General features: G+C 46.6%; 1 protein-coding gene across 1 annotated transcript in view; it reads left to right on the plus strand.

Annotated features, from left to right (window-relative positions):
- The window catches only part of GRIK4 (glutamate ionotropic receptor kainate type subunit 4), a 508,786-nt gene that overhangs the window by 399,333 nt on the left and 88,071 nt on the right, over positions 1-21,382 (plus strand). Inside the window, exons 9-11 of the mRNA XM_045860306.1 lie at positions 1,919-2,080; positions 11,152-11,304; positions 12,199-12,303. Of these exons, the coding sequence (XP_045716262.1) occupies positions 1,919-2,080; positions 11,152-11,304; positions 12,199-12,303 (420 nt within the window). The remainder of the gene's footprint in view (positions 1-1,918; positions 2,081-11,151; positions 11,305-12,198; positions 12,304-21,382) is intronic.

The following is a 21,382-nucleotide window of genomic DNA, read 5'->3' on the forward strand; positions in this document are numbered from 1 at the left end:
TTCAGTCTGAAAGCTGCAGCTAGTGAGGCTGGACTCTGAATAGGGGGCCTTAAGCCTTGGGCCTGCAGCCTCAGCAGTGGCTGGCTGCAGATAGGAGTGAGAAAGCAGAGGATGAGCCAGAGGCCTGCAGGAGCTGTAACTTCAGAAAGGAGTCCACCTGAAGAAAAGCAATGTTTCTGGCCATCCAGGAAGTAAGCCCAAGGCACCTGCCATCTGTCATGTCAGCTGAGTGGTGGGTGGGTCAGTTCCAGATTAGTCAGTTCTGTAATTACCATGTGCCCACAGGTTCCAGAGCTGTGTGTGAGGCACTCAAAGCGAATGTGTGATGAATGTGGTTTCAGTGTGCAAAGATGACCTGACTTATATGTTTTTAATTTTACTTGAATTTATTGGGGTGACATTGGCTCACAAAAGCATAGAGGTTTCAAGTACACAACTCAATAAAACACCATCTGCACACTGTATCTTGTATCCCTTGCCCCAAGCAAAGTTCTTTCTGTCCCCATCCCCCACCTTTGCCCACCTCTATCTATCCCAACCCCCTTCCCCTCTGGCTATCACCACACTGGTCTGACCCACTTTTGAAGGCATTATTCTAGGAGTGGGGGTTGATAAGCTAAATAATCCACACCCTCCTGCCTGGTTTCCCTGTAGAGGGCCAAGAGGGACCTTGGGGGTCCAGGGCTCCAAGTTCAGGCCTATCTGAGGATGGTTAGTCTTCTCCCTATGACACTGACTGGCTTCAGTGGGACTCATGCCTGCAGGACTTAGCTTGCTAAGGTAAGACTTGGCTCAGGCCAGGCGATTGGATGAGGACACCGGGTTCTGGGAGAATTCTCCTGAGCTTCTAACTCACTGTCCCAGGTGGGATTTCTCCAGCTGCATCATCAAAAGCAGCAGTCCCCACTCTTACTCATCATAGATATCTGAAATTGTGTGGATTTGTTTATATCTTTACAATCTGTCCCCTTAGTACCCTGTAAGCTCCTCGGGAACAGGAATTGTGCTTCCTGTTCCTATCTTTTGTGCCTGTGTCTGGTGCACAGTAAGCAGGTAAGTATTTGTTACATGAATGAAAAAATACTAAATGAACCCTATCTTCAGAGCTTCAGATTGAGAGTCTTCCTGCTTAGAGTCCCCTCAAGTCCCATCACACACATGACCAAGTGCCAGCTCCCTAGTCCAGTGCTCTGGCCCTGCCAACCTGTCCAGTTTCATTTCTTGCCATGCCTACCTGTATGCCTCCTATGTGCTAACCCAGTCCATCCCAAACTTTGGAATGTATGCATAAGGCCTTAGGATCTGCTGGAAATGCAGACTCCTGGTTTCAGCCCCAGAGCCTCAGATTCAGCTGGTGTTAGGCAGGGTACAGCAACCATCACTGTTTCAAAAGGTCCCCAGGAGAGTCCGATGGCAGGTGTCATGTGGACCACACTTTGAGAAGTGATACTTCTATCAAAGTACACTGTGGGCAAATAGCTGAAAAAGCCACACAGTTTCTCTATCCCCTCTGCGCCTTTATACCCATGGTGACTGCTGTCTGGAATAGCCTTTGCCCATTCACATTTTTTGCCCAGAAAATCCCTATGCATCCTTCAAACTTGATGTTCACACCTTAGTCAGGCACATTACCGTTTTCTTTTTCTCTTCATCTAGTGAATCTTACACATACCTTTCTTAGAGATCATTCTGTTTATTTCTCTTGCTCTCCCCCGCTTCTCCCAACACCGTGTGCTCTCAGAAGAACAACTCGTAGTTGTTTTGGGACCCTCTGTGCCTAGCAGAGCACCTGACAATTAGCATTGATTTGACTGGAATGAGACCCAGTCAAACAGATGCCAAAACAGGTGCCACCAAAGCCCAGGCCCCTTCTTCCCTTCCTAACTCTGCTCTGTTTCTGACTGCCCGGCCTTTCCAGGAGTTCTCACTCCAGAGGATGGACAGCCTTCTGGATGATCGTGTCAATATCCTGGGATTTTCCATTTTCAATCAATCACATGCTTTCTTCCAAGAGTTTGCCCAGAACCTCAACCAGTCCTGGCAGGAGAACTGTGACCATGTGCCCTTCCCTGGGCCTGCGGTGAGTATCGCCAGAGCCCTCCTCCACGTCCCCTTGCCTACACACACCCTCTCTGTGCATACAGCCTCCAGCACATACAGCCTCCTAGAGACCAGCTTCCTCAGGCCCAGCTCAGAAAGAGGTGTGTCAAAATGCAAGTTCTGGGAAGTAGTTACAAGGGAAAATCTTCTCCACTCCTATAAGCTGCAAACAGCCCAACTGCTACAGGGGACAGCGGGGTGGCTGGCTGTGTGGAGGCACCAAGCTGCTGGTCAGTGAGGTCTGTGGCCTTCTGTGGCTGGACTCCTGATGATTCTGCTGCTGAGAACTGCCCAAGTGTAGAATCCAAGGCTGTTACTGTTGAAAAGGCCATAAGCTGATCTGCTGCCTCATTTTTCAGGTTGGGACACTGAAGCCCAGGCTGGGAGAGGAGGTGTAGGCATCTTGTCCCAGGGCAAGCACAAAGCCTTTTGCAGGGTAAAACTAGGCTCTGAGACACCCAACCCCTGATCCAGTGCTTTCCCTGTCACTCTGGACTACTGCCCTAAGGAGCAACTCATCCAGACATGCCTCTGTGGCCTCACCCATATTCTTCCCTCCTTGCACTTCCTCTCCCAACAGGGTGTGTGATGGAAGCAAAGGTTTCCCTGCCATTCTCCTCGGGTTTCATGTCCTTACTTTGTGGGGCAGGTCTAATGCATTTCTTGTGTCCATTTGTTAAAAGATAGGTTCTCTGAGATGGGAATCTCATGGCTTTCTGGGTCCCTCCAAGCCTAAGACAGCTTTTGTGATGCTCATAACAACTTTGTGAGATAGCACCTCCACTTTAGAGATGATCAAACTGAGGCCAGAAAGGTTAAATAAGCAGCTCAAGGTCACACAACTAATGAGCAGAGGAAGTAGGATCAGAACCTAAGCCCTGTGGGTTTACGGTTCACAGTTTTAACCACTACGCTATTTTGTCATTCTCTAGAACCACTATTCCTTTGCCACACTGTACTGTACATTGGCCTGGCAAAATGAAAGCAGTTAGTAAGTATTTGTCAAAGGAATGAATGAATGAGTGAGACAGGTGGAATAATGAGTTAAAGTTATAAAGAAATGGAAATGAATTAGGTTTAGGGGATGGGAGTGGAATTGGGTACCTTCCTGGAGTGGGACATTCTCTGGTGGGCTTTTAAAATAGAAGTGAGTCTTGGCCCATGTGGCTCAGTTGGTTGTAGCATCGTCCCATTAGTAAAAGGTTGTGGGTTTGATTCTTGGTCAAGGTGCATATGTAAGCTGTGGGTTTGATCCTCAATTCTCAGTTCCTGGTCCAGGAGCATATGATTCCCAGTCCAGGCATGTATAGGAGGCAACCAATGGATGTTTCTCTCTCTCCCTTCCTCTCTCTCTAAAAGCAATGAAAAAAAATGTCCTTGGGTAAGGATAAAAAAATAGGAGTGATATCTGTTTTTGGTGAGACAGACTCAGAAGTGAGGACAGTCCTGGACATTGGTGCACATGGGCACCTGATTAGTCATCAGCCAAAGTGGTGACCTAGCAGCAGGCCTACTGAAGGACAGACTGACCTTCCACCCAAATCTTTGCCTTTTTGATTGCTTAGCCTGTGGAAAATCTTAGGAAGGGAGAGGTAGCTAAGGGGTCAGAGCTCATGTAAAGCTCAGGGAGTTTTGATCAGAAGAACCAGATAAAAGAAAGGGGCTTGAGAACTGAAGTCATAGAGTTTACAGAGTGCATCCTAACAAGATGGTTTTGACCAGAATGAGGTAAGACTCCATAGGAAGGATTCGGAAGGGGATCCTCATCCCTACTAGGTCTTGAGGGACAGGGACAGATGTCCTCGGGCACAGTGTCATGGATAGGACCAAGCTCATCTCTCCTGGTAGGAGCACAAGCCCTGTACCTTGGCCTTTTCTACCATTCTCATAATCATCACTCCAGATTCTAATGAGGTGCTAATGGACAGCACAATATTAGGAAAGGAAACAAAACATTCTGCCTCCTCTCCAACTCAACCCACTCCACATTTTGGTTCTCAGTTCTGCCAGTAGAGACTGGGGAGGGCTTTCCAGAGGAGGTGAGGCAAATCCTTGAGGATGCTTACTTACTGTGTGGGGGACACTGTGCAGGGTGTCCAAGCTGCAGGCGCTGACTTGCTCCTGTGTAGGGTACCTGTCCTGTGAACTCAGTCCCAGGCAGTTTAAAAGAGAAAACTCCGACTTCCTTCTTCTCCTTCCCAACACAACCTAAAGCCTCCTAAGACTTTAGTATCTTATGCTCCCCGAGAATGTTTGGGGGGCATGTGGGAAGTGGTTGGGTCCTCTGGAGTCACCCTCTGTGCTGGGGGTAGAGAACAAGAGTACAAGAAGGCTGTGTCCTTCCCACTCCACTGCTTCAGTGGACGGTGGGAGGAGAGCAAGTACCAGCCTTAGGCCTGGTGGAGCAGCTAGTCCTAGGCCACACAGCCTGGGGTCCCACGTCTGTTGGCATTGTCTTGGCAAAGCTCCTGCGGTTTTCTTGCCAGTAAAATGGGCCCTGTGTTCTTTCTGGCTGAGGAGATAAGGGTGCTCATCCATTTGCTTTCACCTCAGCACAGAGCTAAAGAATAGTGTAGCACTTCCCATGAAATCATCCCACCCTGACCTTGGTTTCCTCCTCATGACCTCCTAATAACAGATACAAGTGCCTGTGCACTCCTTTTTCACAGATAAGGAAAATGAGACACAGAGGTACTGGCTGGCACAGATGCTGGGGCTCTGAGACTGACTCTCAGTGACAGAAGGGCATCCAGCCCTGGTCTCTTCGGCCTCGCAGAGGGAGGGAAGGGTTGCAGGAATTCCTCCCATCAAAGACTGTGGAAAGGAAGCTCAGATCTTCACATAGCAGCAAATCTTTCTCAAATCTGTCCCTACCAGGCTGAAACTGCCAGCACCAGCAGCCCTGCTCTTCTGTTGGCTGGGGAGCCAGGTGGCCACAAACAATCAGTGTGGAGAGTACAGCCTGCTTTTGTCTCTGCATCCAGTCTGTAAACAGGCTGTCACCAGCTCCCACATCTGTCAGTCAGTCCATGGGGCCTGATTTCCCTTCCCTCTCTCTCCTCACCTTCCTTGCTCTCACCTGTCTCCTTTTCTCCTCTCCCTTTCTCTCACCCTCTCAGTTCCAACCTCTCTTTTTTTCTCTCACCTTTCCTCATGCTCTCCTGTCCATCTTCCTCTGTCTCATAACCTCCTTTTTCTCTCTTTCTGTTCCTTTTCTCTCTTACACTTTAGATGTCCCTCTTCACTCTTGGCCTTTTCTTCTCTCTTGGTTCCTTTCTTCCAACTTGTGTGCCCCTTTCACAGTTGGGCTGACAGAGTTCCAGGTGGAGCTTGCTGGGGGCCAGGGGGTCAGGCTGTAGGCATGGAGGGGGAGGAGTAGCTGAACTGAGGAGTAGCAGGGAAGGAAGCTGAGTGCTGCCCACCAGCCTGAACCCTGGGTGGTGAACAGCAAGCTGCAAGTGTGCTTCCCACCTGAGATGTCCCAAGTAAGGAGTGTGCTGCTGGAAACACACACCCACCAGTCTCCCCTGCCATTCCCGTTCCTCACATTGTGAACATGAAAATCATTGAAATTACAGATGATTAGATTAAGTAATTAGAGTTTATGCTAAAACAGATGTGTGTGAGTGTTTACTTCACTGAATAAAACCCAGATTGTATGAGCTATTCCATGAAATTGTGATCATTCCTGTCCTGGCATTGCACTGGCATTATAGTTTAAGCTGCAAAAGTTCAGAGGCAAATGGGCACAAAGAGAACCCTTGGAGTCCAGTGACATGGACTGTGTCAGGTAGAGAAGGGTATATATTTAGAAGATATTTTTATTTTTATTTCAGAGAAAGGAAAGGAAACTCAGCCAACATCTCCTGAGTCAGATTGAATCATCTTAATATATAGAGTCTTTCATTCCCCTAAATAATTTACAAGCAGCTCAAAAGAACATAGCAATGAAGAACCAAATGGAAATATAAGAACAAGAGAATTGAGGATTCCTTGCCAAGCAACATTTTTGCACCAAGAAAGAGGAGAGTGCTTTAAATGAGGACTGAGACATTTGGGGGGTTAACTGTCTAGAAGAGGTAGGGACAGGGAAAGCAGAGACAAAAGTGAGAGGTGGTGCGCAAAGACAGGCAATGGTGGCTGCAGCATGAAGAGGGGCCATGAAAAGGAAGGGGAATGAGGTGAGAGACTGGCAGGAGACAGAAGGGGACAGCCCAGAAATGGAGACATGGATGGAGCTGGGTTTGTCCCAGAACTGTTTTTCCCCAACTGCTCCCAGAGCTAACTTAGTAATATCAGAGGGAGGGAGCAGCAGGAACTTCAAGATAGAGATCTGATGTGATGTGGGAAAGTTGATGAGACAGAGATTACAGGCTCTCCCACCACTGGAGAGAGAGGGGTGAGGGGAGGAGACTGGCAACTTCGGAGAAGCTGGAGGAGCACAAGATGGGAGCTAAGGTGTCAGGGAGCAGGTGGAGGACCCAGGTACGAGTCCTTGGTAGACAGGTGGATCCTGCATGAGAGGCTGCCTGGTTGTTTGTGGAGGCAGAGACTGGGCTGGAGGGAGGAGGTGTCTGAGGCTTAGGAATTTTCAGTTCAGATCAGCCAAGGTCAAATTGCAGAGAGGATCTGTGAGGCCCAGAGCATGCTGGGAACATACCTGTCACTTGTGTCACCACGCCACCTCTCTAAAGGAAGTACACAAATGGACAGGTGCCAGGGGTCTTGAGGTTGCTCCTTCCATCTGTTCCTGCTCCTCACATCCCTTGCTGCAATTGTAGTTGCTAGAAGCACTAAAAAAATCCTGAAGGCCCTGAAGTTTGAGACACCAATGAACACTGGAAAGAGGCACATGCTGATTTACCAGCATTGGGATCATTTGCTAATAAGAGAGCATCAGCCAATAAAACCTCATCCAGATGGAGTGGGGATAGCAACAGCATGTGGCAGAAAGGAACTGAGGGCCTGGGAGGAGGATGTGAGAGTTGGGTGGCATGCTGTGGCTGTAAGTCTGTAGTGATGAGAGTCTCCACACTCAGCCTGTGAGAAGGGGACTTCAGAGAGGGGATGAGGCCCAGGCCTCTTTGGGGGCCTCGGTCAACCATGCCTCCAAGAAGACAGGGATCCCCAGGGCCTCAGGACTAGTTAGGGAGCTCTTAGTTTTCAGTAACAGGATTCCCGAATTAAAATGCCTCATGCAAAAAAAGAAAATGTGTTATTTCATGTCATAGCAAGTGGAGAAGCAGGGTAGAGTCCAGAGCAATGTCACTGGAAACCTACATTCCTTGCATCTCTGCTCTCATCCTTGGTGTCAACATCATGGTCAGGCTGGAACCATAATGACTGCTGCTGGTCCAGGCACCAAGGCCAGACACAAGAATGTCCGCAGGAGGAGAGAGTGTTTCTCTTAGAGACAGGAAACTCTTCTGAGTAGCCATCCCTCCCTCTAGGCCTCCGTTCATGTCTCATCAGCCAGAATGGGGTCACATGCTGAGTTCTTCATCACATTGTCATGGTGATGGGAGATTCTTGGACCACCCAGACTCACTCAGGAGTTGGAGCTGAAGCAGCTGCCCCTGAAGCACATGCTTGCTTGAGGGAAGGGGAGTACCCATAAATGAAATAGGGCTTATATTAAGAAGGGAAGAATGGGTGCTAGGTCCCACCCTTTTACTGCCCACTCTGTCCTGCCCTTACAAGCCCTGTTTCAGCAAAAGTTCCAAGTAGTTCTTAACTGAGGGATTAACATGAAGACAGTCAGTCAGATCAGGAAGTGAACTGGGTGATGACCAAACCCAGGGCAGCAGGGAAGCCTCTAGCCACCAGCTTTCCCTGTGCCCAGCTCTGGCCCAACAGTCTCCTGCTCCTGTCTGCCGTTGAGAAGGTAACGACAACTGGAAAGATTGTTTATGTTGTCCTAGAGGCTAAGCATAAGCATCAGTGTGATGCAGCAATGACATACCTGGGCTTCTGAGAGGTGGGAAGTGAGGTGGAAAGACAAAGCTGCAAAGAAGGGTGAAAACCAGACTGGGGGAAGGAATGCTATGCTTCCGTCCCCATCCTGGCTCTACCAGTGTCTTGCTTGGTGCTGTGGGGCAAGGGCAGAACTCTTTTAACCTCAGTTTCTTCATTTGTAAAACAAGAGAGTTGCACTACTTGATTTCTAGGATCCCTTCCAGTTCTTACACTTGGTGATTTTGAGGGTTTCAGAATGGAGAGATTAATGAGAGGTAAGGGAGAAGGTGGGATAAAAGGGAGTTTAAAATACCATTTAAGTAGCCAGACTACAGGGGCTGAAGCCAGTGTCATTAAAGGTGATGTCCTTAGGAAGACGTTTGTCTCTGTGGGATGGAAGAGTCTGTAGCACTCATCATTTCCATAAGTCCTGTTGGCAAGGAAACACAAAGGGCCCTTTAATAAAGGAGCCCATTTGCTCAGGGAAAGGACCAGCACAATTATAAGCTGGCCAAGAAGCATCAGATACCACTCAGGTGAGCCTTGAATCAGATGAAGGAGCTAAACTGCAAAGGGGAAGGGCCATGGGAGGGAGAAGGCAGGACCAGGATGACCAGCAGGAGGAACTGTGAGGAGCCTGGCCAGTTAGTGCAGCTCAGCAGGACTGCACAGGTCTCCACTGAGCCTGATAGCACAATGTGGGTGCCCTGACTGGCTTGTTCTGCAGGCCACATGTGGCTTCAGGACCAGGCTTCTGGAAAGCAGGGGTGTTGGACCTGGGAGGGCAGAAAACCTGATGTAGGCAGAGGGGACACAATGGCTCACACATGGCACTAAGGCCTCGGTAAAAGATGAAGGGTCTCTTCCAGATCATAGGGGCTGAATAAATGTGGGGAAGAAGAAAAAAGTTATAGAGGAAGAGAAAAATGGGTGAGCATGAGAAAGAAAAAACACACTGGCCAGGCAGTTTTGTAATGCAACTGAGCTTGGATGGGGGTACAGATTTTGTTTGGCTGGGCTTCCCTGTAATTGCCTTTTAGGAATATGATCTCTTCTGCCCAACTAGTTGCTATTACAAACATCCTTGCCCAGTATGTACCAAAACTGTGAATGAAACGAGTCATTCTTCCCAGCCCTGTAGCTCTCTGTTCTTATGACTCCCCAGCACCTGAGTTCAGCCAACACCTGCTTGCCAGACACCTGCTGACACTTATCTGCACCTGGGGTACAGTCCCATCCCTCAGGAATGGTGACCCCTGACACTCACAGTTTACAGAGCACTTTGACAGACATGTCAGGCAGGGCCTTGCTTTCACAGGAAACTGCTGCTCACTCCCAGGTTCAGCAGCCGGCCCAGCTTATTTGGTGCACAAGTAAGGGTGGTGGTCCAGACTCTGGTTTCATTGTTCCTGGTTTCAAGTCCCTTTTCCTTCACCTCACTGTCCCAGATGCTAGCCTTCTGTCTGTAAACCTTGAAAATATCCACAAGGTCACAAAATGGCCTCCCTGCCTCCAACCTTGGGGAGCCCAGTGTCTAAGGGCCTGGCCAGTGTCCGAAGTCACATGGGGAGTACTCTCAGCCATTTCTCATGTTGGAAGAAGAGGCTTACAAGGGATAGTCTGTCATTGCCTATGATAGAATGTCACAGTTCAGTGAAGGAATCTGCTTTATAATGCGGTGGAGCATAGGTTTCCTGCATCTGACATCGCTCGTCCCGGAAGGCCTCTCCTGCCTCCCTGGGCCTCCCTTCAGGCCCCTGCAGTGTTGACCCTACAGTTGTTCACCCTCAGTCAATTTCCATTGTCAGAGACATCACCTCTGTGGATGGCACACCCCAAGGACAAGTGTCTTCTGTTTCTCTGCTTCTAATGCCTCCATCCAGACACTCAGTCTTCCCCTCCCCAAGGGTCACTAACATCTACTTAATTTAATAGTGTTCAGCCTAAGCCTTGTGGGCAGATTTCACCCCAAATTTCATTTGATTCCATAAATATGTCACGGAGGCCCACCACCTGTCAGGTCCTGGTGTAATGTGCTGTGCAGGGTGTAGAGACTAAGGTCTTGTGTGCCCCAGCCCTAAGAGTTTTCACTGTAAAGGGAGATGAAAATGCAGACAAAAATGAACTGGCCTCTTCCTCCTGGTCATAAGCCTCCCAAAGCATGATCCCTGCATCGTTTCTGATTTCTTGCGTCTTCCTCTCCCATTCCCCCTCCAGGTGTGCTCTTTCCATCCCTTTGTCTTTGCTCATACAATTCCATCTCTGGAATGCCTTTCTCCCTTTTTAGCTGCTCCCCACTCCCAGGTTAAATAATTTTTCTGTCAAAATCCTTCAGTGCTCAGTTCAAACACTGCATCCTCAACAAAATATTTTCTTAAATCACCCAACCAGATAAGCTATCTTCCTCTTTGGAACTCCCACAGACTACTGTGGGTCCCTCTGACTCAGTATCATGTTACCCTTAACTGTTCCCTGTCTCCCTGTACCCCCTCCCCTATTCCACTGTAATCTACCACAGGAGGAAGGTCTCACACATCTTTGGGCTTTGAACTTACTATGTACTTTAGACATCCCATTAGGTTAATAGTACAAAGTGGACCGTAACAGTGTGTACAGCTAGGAACAACCACATCATGATGGTCTTCCCAGAGTAAGAAAATGTCAGCTGAGTTTTGTAGAATGGGCATGTGTCGGGGCAGTGCAGGGTTCCTTCCTCTTAGTGAGATCAGCAGCTCCATCCCTTCTTGGGGATTCTTGGGGAAGTTGGCACTTCCCTGGAGCAAGGAAAGAAAAGGATATCCTTGGAATCATTTTGGGCTCAAAAGGCTAGCTTATTGGTCCAATCCCAGAGAATCCTTCGACACCATTATCTGTCTGGGCCAAGCACCTGGGCTACTAGGGGAAGTGGAGCTAGCCCAGAGACAGAAGGTAGGCCAAAGGCAACAAAGATGCACCCTTATTTCTTTCTGTTTTGTTTTTCTCTTTCCCTTGCCTTTCTTTGCACCTGTTGCTTCCTCTCTCTGCTCCTCCTCCACCTACCCCACTCATACCACCCATCTCTGGTGGACCGCCTGCTGTTCTCTGCCCACTTCCCAGCTCTCCTCAGCCCTGCTATTCGATGCCCTCTATGCTGTGGTGACTGCAGTGCAGGAGCTGAACCGGAGCCAGGAGATTGGTGTGAAGCCCTTATCCTGCGGCTCAGCCCAGATCTGGCAGCATGGCACCAGCCTCATGAACTACCTGCGCATGGTGAGAGGACTGGGGCTCTGTGGGACCACACCGAGCCTGCCAGCAGAGAACCCTTTCCGTTATTCCTTTCCAGGCCTCCTCAGTTTATCACAGCCCCAGATGACACAGTGATCTGTGGCAACTCCATTCAGTGGATCATGGGTCCCATTTGTTCCCTAATCCCTAAAATCACTGAGAATCCATGGCAAGGTTGACAGTGGCCCTTGAGAGTCACAGACTGGCTCAGTCTGGCCTTTGACTGTCAGGGCTTCCTAGATTCCAGGCTTGGAAATTGACCCCTTGGCTCACAGGTGGTCCCAGCAAAGCTTGTACAAAATAGGGATGGATGATTCTGCTATAGGCCATGATCCCTCAGGCTCAGTGCTTCTAACTTGATGTTGGGCTCCTGTATTCTCTCAGCCACATGTCACCCAGTGGGATGGATGTGCCTCAGCCCACTAAGAAGACATCACCTTTTAAAGAAGCCTGGAGCAGAGTGGCTTGGATTTTGCATTTAAGTCAGGTCATCCTGACTTCTTGCAGTCTTGGGATGGGTTAGCAGCTGCCCAAATAAGATAAAAGCTATTAACAACCTAGAGCATAGAAGAGGGGATCAGGGGAGTCTGAGCTCAAGCTAGCACCTTGTTGAGTTGTTTTATGCAGCAGCTGTGAAGGCATGAGGTGTAGGGCATCCTTCTTCTCCTCCAGCCCCAGCCAATTTGGACTCAGTTGAGGATACATCACAGTAGTCTCAAGAGCATATGGCTGAGAGGTGGACAGAAGCATGGACCTTGATGGTGTCCCCTGTCTTGGACATAATACTTAGACCTCCTTACACAGCATGTGTAGAATGCTTGCTTGGGACAACTAGAACATGGCCCTATTTGGTGCTGTAACTCACTCTCTCTTGGACAGGTAGAATTGGAAGGTCTCACTGGCCACATTGAATTCAACAGCAAAGGCCAGAGGTCCAACTATGCCTTGAAAATCTTGCAGTTCACAAGGAATGGTTTTCGACAGGTAAGCCTGGCTCTGATGCCCTAGTGGCAGACCTCCTCTCTGCCTATCTCTATGCCCTTGTCCATTTCTCCTCTGCACTCAGGGTGGCCTCCTCTTTCAGCTATCCCCAAGAACAGTAGCTGTGTCCCATGCAAGACTCCAGCATGTGCTGGCTTCCCCCTTGCTGCCACCCGCTGCAGCCAGTGTGGGTGGAGGAACTGCAGCCCCAGCAAAATACCAAGAAGGACACAGCCACACTTTGCTGTGGGGAAAAGGGGGCAAGGGGCTATCATGCGAAGAAGGAATTCCCAAGCCATGCCCACTATTTTGGATTATTCTACTCCCTGAATCTGGCCCTAACCCTGGAACAAGTGTTAGACTCTAGGTTGTTTGCTGGTCAGACACATATCAGACCTGGTCTGTGGGGGGCTGAGGAAGTTCTTGAGTTGGAATGGATGGCCCGTTCTCTCCTGTCAGCTCCTCTCTGACTAACCCACACTCAGCCTACCCCCATCGTGGCAATTATGTCCCTTCTCTCCTGCCTGCTTCCTGTCTTCTCCTGTCAGCTTAGGGGTGCTTTGTACTTTGTAGCTTCTTTCAACTCCATACTCTCCTCCTTATTCTCCTCCATCTACCTTCTCCTTTTCTGTAATTCTATTACATCAGAAGAAACAAGGATTCTGACAGCCACTCCAAGTGTTTCTCTGAAGGTTTCCCAACCTCCTATCACCCTGATAATCAACTCTACTCTTAGCCTAGCCCTTCTCCAACCTTAAGAAAAGCCTGAGAGGTAGAAAGTGACACACTAATGACAGCAGGAGGCAGACATTGAAGAGCTTCCTGGCTGTCCCAGTCATTAGACAAGGGACCCTAGTGTGGCAGGACTGCCTTTCCAGGAGGTCACTGAGATTCATCATCTTCATCATCTTTGTCGCTATAATCATAATGGCAGTTTTTATCTATTAAGTTTTCACCATGGGCCATACACCACACTACCTGTGTCATATGTATTTTCTTATATAACCCTATAAAGTTGGTACTTTTTATTAACCCATATTTTATAAGTGGAGAAACTGAGGAGATTGACATATTTGGCCTTGAACAATTAGTAATGGCCACTCGTTTTGAACCCAAATACTTCTAACTCTGAAGCCCAGGTTCTTAACCATTATGATAAATCATGCATTAAAATTACCTTGGTAATTTGGTTAAAGTACAGATTGCTAGACTCTACCTGCCAGGAGTCTGACTGGGGAGCCTGTCAGGGCAGGGCAGGGCTCTGGCACCAGTGTAGTCCCACAACTCAGGGGACTCCAGGGACATCTACATCCTGGCACTCTATTCCCACATCTATCCGAGAGGCTCCCAGACCCAGCTGAGATCCTTCTAGGAAGGCATGGATTGCACTGGTCGACAAGACCAGGTCAGCTGTCTTGGACCACAGATGTAAAAGGACCCAGATGGAGAGAGAAGAGCCCTGAGTCCTGGCACCAGCTCCGGGCCAGAGAGATGTGACCTTGTGCAATGACAACCGCTGCTTCCCAACCACTGGGAAGCTTTTTCATGAGCCAGGATTCAGCAGCGGCCTCACACTAGGGAGAATCTCACTGAGGGGTCACTTCCTTCACCTGACAATCATTTATTGAGCCTGTGCCACATGTCAGGCACTGCACCTGGTATGGGAGAGCCACAGCTAAAAAAGACATAGTCCTACATTGACAGAGAGCTCAGTTTGGGGGTGAGACTGACAAAAAAATTAAGTGAAACTTGGGGCTTATTAAACTCAAATCATGCCCTCAGGCTCACCCTTCCCTCAACAAATGAAGCAGTCAGCCTGTAGGGAAATTATCAGACAGACTTTTCCCTGAGCTACAATATACTTGGAAGATGTGAAGTAATGAATTCTCACTCATTCTTTCAATAAATGTCTGTTGAGTGCCTTGCTGCCTGTCTGCTAGGCTCTCTTCTAGGCACAGGTTGAAAAATGCGCCACATGTCTGCTTTTGTGAAAATCATTCTAGGGACAGACAATAGACAAACATGTTCAAATGCAATATAATGTCATTAGTGATTAGTGTTACAGCAAAAAATAAAACAAGGTAAAGAAATGAGTATGTGGAGAGAGTCATGGCAGAGAAGCAATAGTTAGGAAAACATCATGTTCACACCAAACACCAGACCCAATCTGTGGGAAGCCAAATCTAAGGCTTTGAAAAGCTCCTTCTGGCCCACAGCCAGCTTTCTGAGTGTTACTGGGAAGAGCCCCTTCTTACACCCCTTCCATCAAGCCACACCTGTGGTAGTGGAGGTGGCCAGTGACCCTGATCCCGCCCTCCACTTGAACCACAGCTGATTAAGCTCAAAGTGCCGCTTCACCATAACTGCTGCTCCAGCAGCTGCCCCTGGGGCTGACTTCTCTCAGCTTCCTGACCAAGAATTATGTCATCAAGAAACACCAGCAGCAGCCACCAGCCACTGCTCCTCCTTCTTCAGCCCCACACATTGTTGGCATAGGGCAGGGCTGCTCAAACCTAGGTTTGCACAGGAGTGACCAGTGGTGTTTGTCTTAAGTGCACATTCCCCACAATTCTGAGTTAATAAAACTGGATGCATTCCAAGAATCTGCATATTCTTAGCTTCCACCCAGACAGAAGATTATAGTGCAGGTGGTCCATAGATCACACTTTGATGGACACTGCCCTGGTAGAAGATGTGAGTGAACTGCAGCCTCTCTGCAGAGAATTCCTTCCTGACCTCACTGTATTCCACCCATCCCTCTGAGCTAACACCGGATGGGATCTGCTGCTAAGTGGCCTTTAGAGATGGTGGTGCTTTTGACCTCCAATGCATGAAGGGTCACACTCCTGATTGGACTTATAAATTGGTTCACAATAATCCTCTTTATGACCAAGTTTTCTTCGACAAATCTGGTGACTGTCCTGCTGCTTTCCTGTCTAGCTCAGCAGCTGTAAGTGCCAATGGGAACTCTGCATGATGTACATGGACCTGGCTGGAGCTTCACAACATGGCTCCCCATGCCCAACCTGGTAAACAGTCTCTGCCTCCTGACATGTGTCCTTCCCCTGTCAATCATGGGTTGAAGAAATGGGTTGAGGAGTGATGATTATTTGTGCTTCTCTTCCGGGGTGGGCAGAATGCCACTGTCTGCTCTGATAGTCCATCTCCTATATCCAAGATGATCCTGGCAGGGGAAGGAAGAGTTACCAGGAGCAGGGGAATGACATTCCTTGAGTACTGGTTGTGTACCGGTCACCACATGGTCACTTTGCACAGATCACATCTGATCTGGAGAACATCTCTTCAGAGTGTCTAAACCCCCATTTCACATACGAGGAAACAGGCTCAGGGAAGGGAAGGAGCATGGCCCAAGGAAACTGCTAGCAAGGGCTTTGGGCAGAGCTGGAATTCTTGCTCGGGTTTGTCCAACTCCAAAACCCATGTTCTGTGTCTCCCACTCTTGGCCTTTCCTCATTTTCCTAGAATTGCTAAGATCCCACATCCAAACATTTTACTCAGTTCCCTTGCTTTGCTGCTACCTCCTGCAGGCCAGGAGGGCTCATGACTGCCAATGGCCTGCTGGGCTGGGCTTTTCTAGTATTGGTATTTTCCCATTTGGATCTGGTTTTGCTTTTTTTCCTTCCTGTCTGGACTACTGACTATTAAGAGCTAATTTTGATTATTTAGAAAGCACCATGCAGGGACACAGTGGGTTATAATTGGTAAAATGTCTGAACCAAATGCCATATTCCCTGCTGGTGGATGATTAAGAGATTATTACAATTTTAAAAATAGTCTTTCAGAATTCAGGGTTATTTTATACCATTTTAAAAATTACTGTTTTGATTCTCTTTGGAGAGAATTTTCCATTTGGGACTCTGTGGAGCTTCCACCGAAGCCTGTTTGGGAAAGACGTTCCCTACACTGTCCTAGAAGTGACAGTTCTTAGCCTGAATCATCTCCCAGTTGGTTTCTCTCATGGGTTAGAGGTCAGTAGTATTGTTTCTAGTTTCTCTAGCTCCATCCTCTGGTTTTTGCCTGTGTGAGATCTCCCATTTCCACCCCATTTTCTCCCTCCTCATCCCCCAGAAGACATTCTGGGTGGTATTGAAATAGTATAATTTTCCTTCCTGAATTTGGTGAAATCATAGTTGAAAGAGGCAAGAAAAAAAAGAAGCACAGTATTAGAGGGCCCTTTATTTCCTTCATTTAATTTGGTCTAAAGATCAGAAATTTTGAGCAGCCCCTAAGCAACTTTGTTAGGGCTGTAATAAGATGAGCACATCTTTCATCTGAGCATCTGAAATGGTTTAACAGGCTGTAATTAATCCTTAGGGAGAGGGAAAGCTCAAGAATGGGGGTCTGGCATCCTTAGCTAAAGATGTAGATGTCAACTTTTTCACTGGCTCACTGTATATCACAATGACGGTAACTCAGTTGTCTTTATCCACACAGTGAAGATGATAGCCTTTCAACATTTGGCCTGGCTAAACCCAAAAATTACTGAAACTAGATTTGCATGTCACTCTCTTCTGCTTACCTATGATCGTGATCAGATAGAAAATAGGCTCTACTCACATACTAATAATAGCTAACATTTATTGAGTATCTGCTACATGTTGCACTGTGCAGAGTGATGGGTATATGTATTAAAATATTTCATCTTTTTATCAACCACACCTAAAAGCCATTCTCTCCATCTTGTAGGTAAAAAAGAAAAGAAAGAAAGAAAGAAAGAAAGAAAGAAAGAAAGAAAGAAAGAAAGAAAGAAAGAAAGAAAGAAAGAAAGAAAGAAAGAAAGAGAAACTGAAACAGAAAGTAATGGTAATATGTTCACATTAATATACCTAGTTAGTTACAGACTTGAGAACTGAGTCTGGATCTGGCTGTCTCCAAAGCCCACGGTCTCTGCACTCTAAAGCATGGCCCTAGTACATGCTGTTGGAGACCTTCAAGGCCTAATCTTCCAACACAATGCTCTCCACAGCGTCCCTGAGAGAAATAGCCACTTGCCTCTCCCAGAGCATGCCCTGGGCTGGGGAATGCACCACCTCCCAAGAGACACATTCCAAAGCCTTCCAGGCAAAATCTGGGTCAAAATCTGCCTCCTAATACTACCTGATGAAGCAACCGGAATACTCTGCTTTGGGTTTTTTTTAAACTAGCTCCTTAAATATTTGAAAATAGTTTGATTTCACTTCATTTCTTCTTCCTTCATTCATTTCTAAAATTTAGCATAAAAATTTGGAGTCCCTACTCCTGTCAAAGGCCAGGAAAGCAACATAAATGAGCCACAGTATCTCCAAGAGCTCCTAAACTTGTGGGAAAGCAACACTTGCAGCCAACAGTGCTCAGCTTGTTTGGCCTTTGGATGTTTTTCTCCCATAGCTATTCCCAATGCAACACGGCCTCGAAATCTCTTACCACTAATGCTTTTTGTTTGTCTAGGTCTATACCTTCATTGGGGACCACACTCTGGATGGAGCTAAATGGCACAGAGCTGAGGGCACTGGGGGACCATCACTTTCCTCACCCCAAACACTACATTTCTATTAACCACATTAGCTTGCTTCCTGGAATTAGTCTCCAAAATTTTTATTCATTCTAAACTCTGGGCCTTGGAGTCAATTAATTTTTCCACTTGCTTCCCTTCACAAATACCCAGGATTATTTTCACAGGAACTTTTCATAGAAACCAGCCCTGAGTCTCCTGTTCCTTGGAACTCTGATCCATTTAAACTCTGTTCCTATAGAGACAGAGAGATTGGCAGAGCTAGCCAAGTGGCAAGTACAAAGCATTATGAATATAGCCATATCTCATTTTCCAAAGCTGATAACTCCGCTTTCCAAGGAGCTAGTTTTCTGGAATGACTTGAGTGTCATTCTAAGCAGAGACAGAGGATAGAAGAGATGGTTTTTGTGAGTCACCCTTGTAAACCAAGAACTCAAGAATCCAGTGTCCTCTAGAGGTTTCAGGGAACTGGCTCCAATGTCCTGAGGTTCCTGCTCATACTGCCAGTGGCTGGGTGGACAGGTTGCCTGTCTATACTCTCTCCTACATCATCACCAGAGCCTTCCTGCAGGCATGCTGGCCCCTTGCCAAGGAGGCCTGGGCTGTGTCGTGGTAGCAGGGCATGCTCTGGCAGCACTTCTGAGCCGCACATAGGCAGCTGCCTTTCTTAGCATGGTCCTCTGCAGCTGCAAGGTCCAGGAAGCATCTTCTGTGACATTGATAGTAATTTTAGCAGACCTCCTAATGGGATGCCCTCCTGTTCCCCCTCCACACATCTTCCCCCACTTCAAAAGAAAACAACAATGACAGAAAAACCCTAAAACACTTTGTCAGTTAGATATTGTGCTGCCATAGCCTGCCTGCAACATTGGAGAGCAGTGAAGAGGTGTCTTTCCAGAGACTCCAGATGCTCTTTCCAGAGAAGTCCCTCTCCCCATCCCTCTTGTTCTGAGCCTCTGTGACAGCTCAGGTCCCATCTATGCTCATGGGAAAAGCTGCCAAGGCTCAGACAAGTTGGTGTGCAGGATGCTGCACTGCAAGTGCCATGGCTGCAACTGTCAGACACGTGTTTTTCTTTTAAAATTTTATTCTCAATTATAGTTGACATTCAATATTATTTTGTATTAGTTTGAGGTGCATAGCACAATGGTTAAACAGTCATATACTTTACGATGTGGTCCCCTCAGTATTTAAAGTACCCACCTGGCATCATACATAATTATGACAATATTATTGACTATATCCCCTGTGCTGTATTTTGTGACTACCGAGCTGTACTTCTTAATTTCTTCACCTGTTTCACTCAGCCCCCAACTACCCTCCCCTCTGGCAGTCATCACTGTGTTCTCTGTGTCTATGAGTCTGTTTGTATTTTGTTTATTTATTTTGCTCTTTAGATTCCACATGTAACTGAAAACATACGGTATTTGTCTTTCTCTAACTGACTTATGTTACTCACCATACTACTCTCTAGGTCCATCCATGATGTCCCATATGTAAGATTTTATTCTTTTTAATGGCTGAGTAATAGTTCATTATACATATATATGTATATATTTACACACACTATATCTTTTATATTCACTTGTCTGTTGCTGGGCACTTCAGTTGCATCTACAACTTGGCTATTATAAATTATCCTGCAATGAACATAGGGGTGCATATTTTATTCCCAGGTAGTGTTTGGGGTTTATTTGGGTATATACCCAGAAGTGAATTGCTGGGTCATAAAGTAGTTCCATTTTTAACTTTTTGAAGACACTCCATACTGTTTCCTATAATGATTGCACCAATTTATAATCCCACCAGCAGTGCACAAGGGTTCCCGAAAAGGGGAACTTGTTGTTTGTTGCTTTATTAATGACAGCCATTCTGACAGATGTGAGGTGATAACATTGTGGTTTTAATTTATATTTTTCTGATTATCAGTGACACTGAACATTTTTTTCATAGGTTTTCTGGCCATCTGTGTGTCCTCTTTGGAGGTTTGTCTATTCAGGTCCTTTACCAACTTCTTAAAATTGGATTTTTTGGTATTTTGTTGATGAATTGTATGAATTCTTTATAAATTTTGGATATTAACCCTTTATTGCATGTCTCATTGGTGAATATCTTTTTCTATCCAGTAGGTTGTCTTTTAATTTTGTTGATAGTTTCCTTTGTTGTGCATAAATGTTTTAGTTTGACGTTAGCCCCATTTGTTTATTTTATCTTTTGTTTCCCTTGTCCAAGGAGATATATCAGAAAAAATATTGCTAAGAGAAATGTCAGAGGCTTTATTACCTGTGTTTTCTTCTAAGAGCTTAATGGTTTCAAGTCTTACATTTAAGTCTTTAATTCATTTTGAGTTTATTCTTCTATATGGTGTAAGAAGGTAGGTAGTCTGGTTTCAGTTTTTGCATGTATCTTCAATTTTCCCAATACCATTTATTGAGTAGACTTTGTTACCCTGTTGTATGTTCTTGCCTCCTTTGTCATATATTAATTGACCATATAGGCGTAGGTTGATTTCTGGGGTCTCTGTTCTGTTCCATTGATCTATGTCTGGTTTTATGCCAGTACCAGGCTGTTTTGATTACTGTGGGCTTGTATTATAATTTGATGTCGGGTAGCATAATACCTCTAAGTTTGTTTTTCTTCTTCCAGATTGCTGTGACTATTGAGGCTAATTTTTGTTTCCATATAAATTTTTGGGTCATTTAGTTCTGTGAAAAACATCCTTGGTGTTTTGATAGGAATTGCATTGAATCTATAAATTGCTTTTAATTATGTTAATTCACCCTACTCACATGTTGGTATATGCTTCCATTTATTTGTATTTCCAGTTTTTTGAAAAGGTTGAAATTTTCCAAGTACAGGTCTTTTACCTCCTTGGTTACATTTATCCATAGGTTTGTTTTTTGTTTTGTTTTTTAAATGCATTTGGGATTCTTTTCTTAGTTTGTATAATACATTTTCAATTTGAGGGAGGAGTTTCCTGTAAATATGCAGATTCTTTGAAGCTGCTTTTGCAAGGCCTGACTCAGAGCATTAGGGAGGGGGATGGCTGCTAGAAATCAGGAGCTTCAAATGTCATGGCCCAGGTCAGGGGACAGACCTGACAAGACTGGGCAGGCTGGGCAAGCTGCGTGGTGGCTATTTCCCCTGAGAACCATTGGAGTGACTTTGCCTTTAATGAGGAAATTCGGAGGCAGCAGCTTCTTGAGTACAGGGAGGGGAGAAAGAGATGGGTTATTTGGGAGCTGCTTTGAAGGTTACCGAGAAGTCACTTATTTATTTATTTTTTTTAATTGAGGAGCTGATAAAGGGGAATCATCATAAAATTTTAAATAGTTGACATTTCATAGAATATTGTAAATTCTTAGAGATGAAGGAGACCTGAAAGGTCATCTAGTCCAACTTTCCCACCAAAGAAGGGGATGGGAGTGCACCCCTCCTGGGCTTACAACCCCACAGTGACCGCTCTTTGCACTCAGGGTAAAATGGCAGCTAGCTCCGCAGCAAGCCTGCCACTCCTGCCAGGGCCAGACCTGCCTGTGAGTCCACTTCCATGCTGTGCCCCAGCGACAG

This window comes from Phyllostomus hastatus, unplaced genomic scaffold (genome assembly GCF_019186645.2).
Source record: "Phyllostomus hastatus isolate PE091 unplaced genomic scaffold, TTU_PhHast_1.1 phas_scaffold_193, whole genome shotgun sequence".
In the NCBI taxonomy this organism is placed as follows: Eukaryota; Metazoa; Chordata; class Mammalia; order Chiroptera; family Phyllostomidae; genus Phyllostomus; species Phyllostomus hastatus.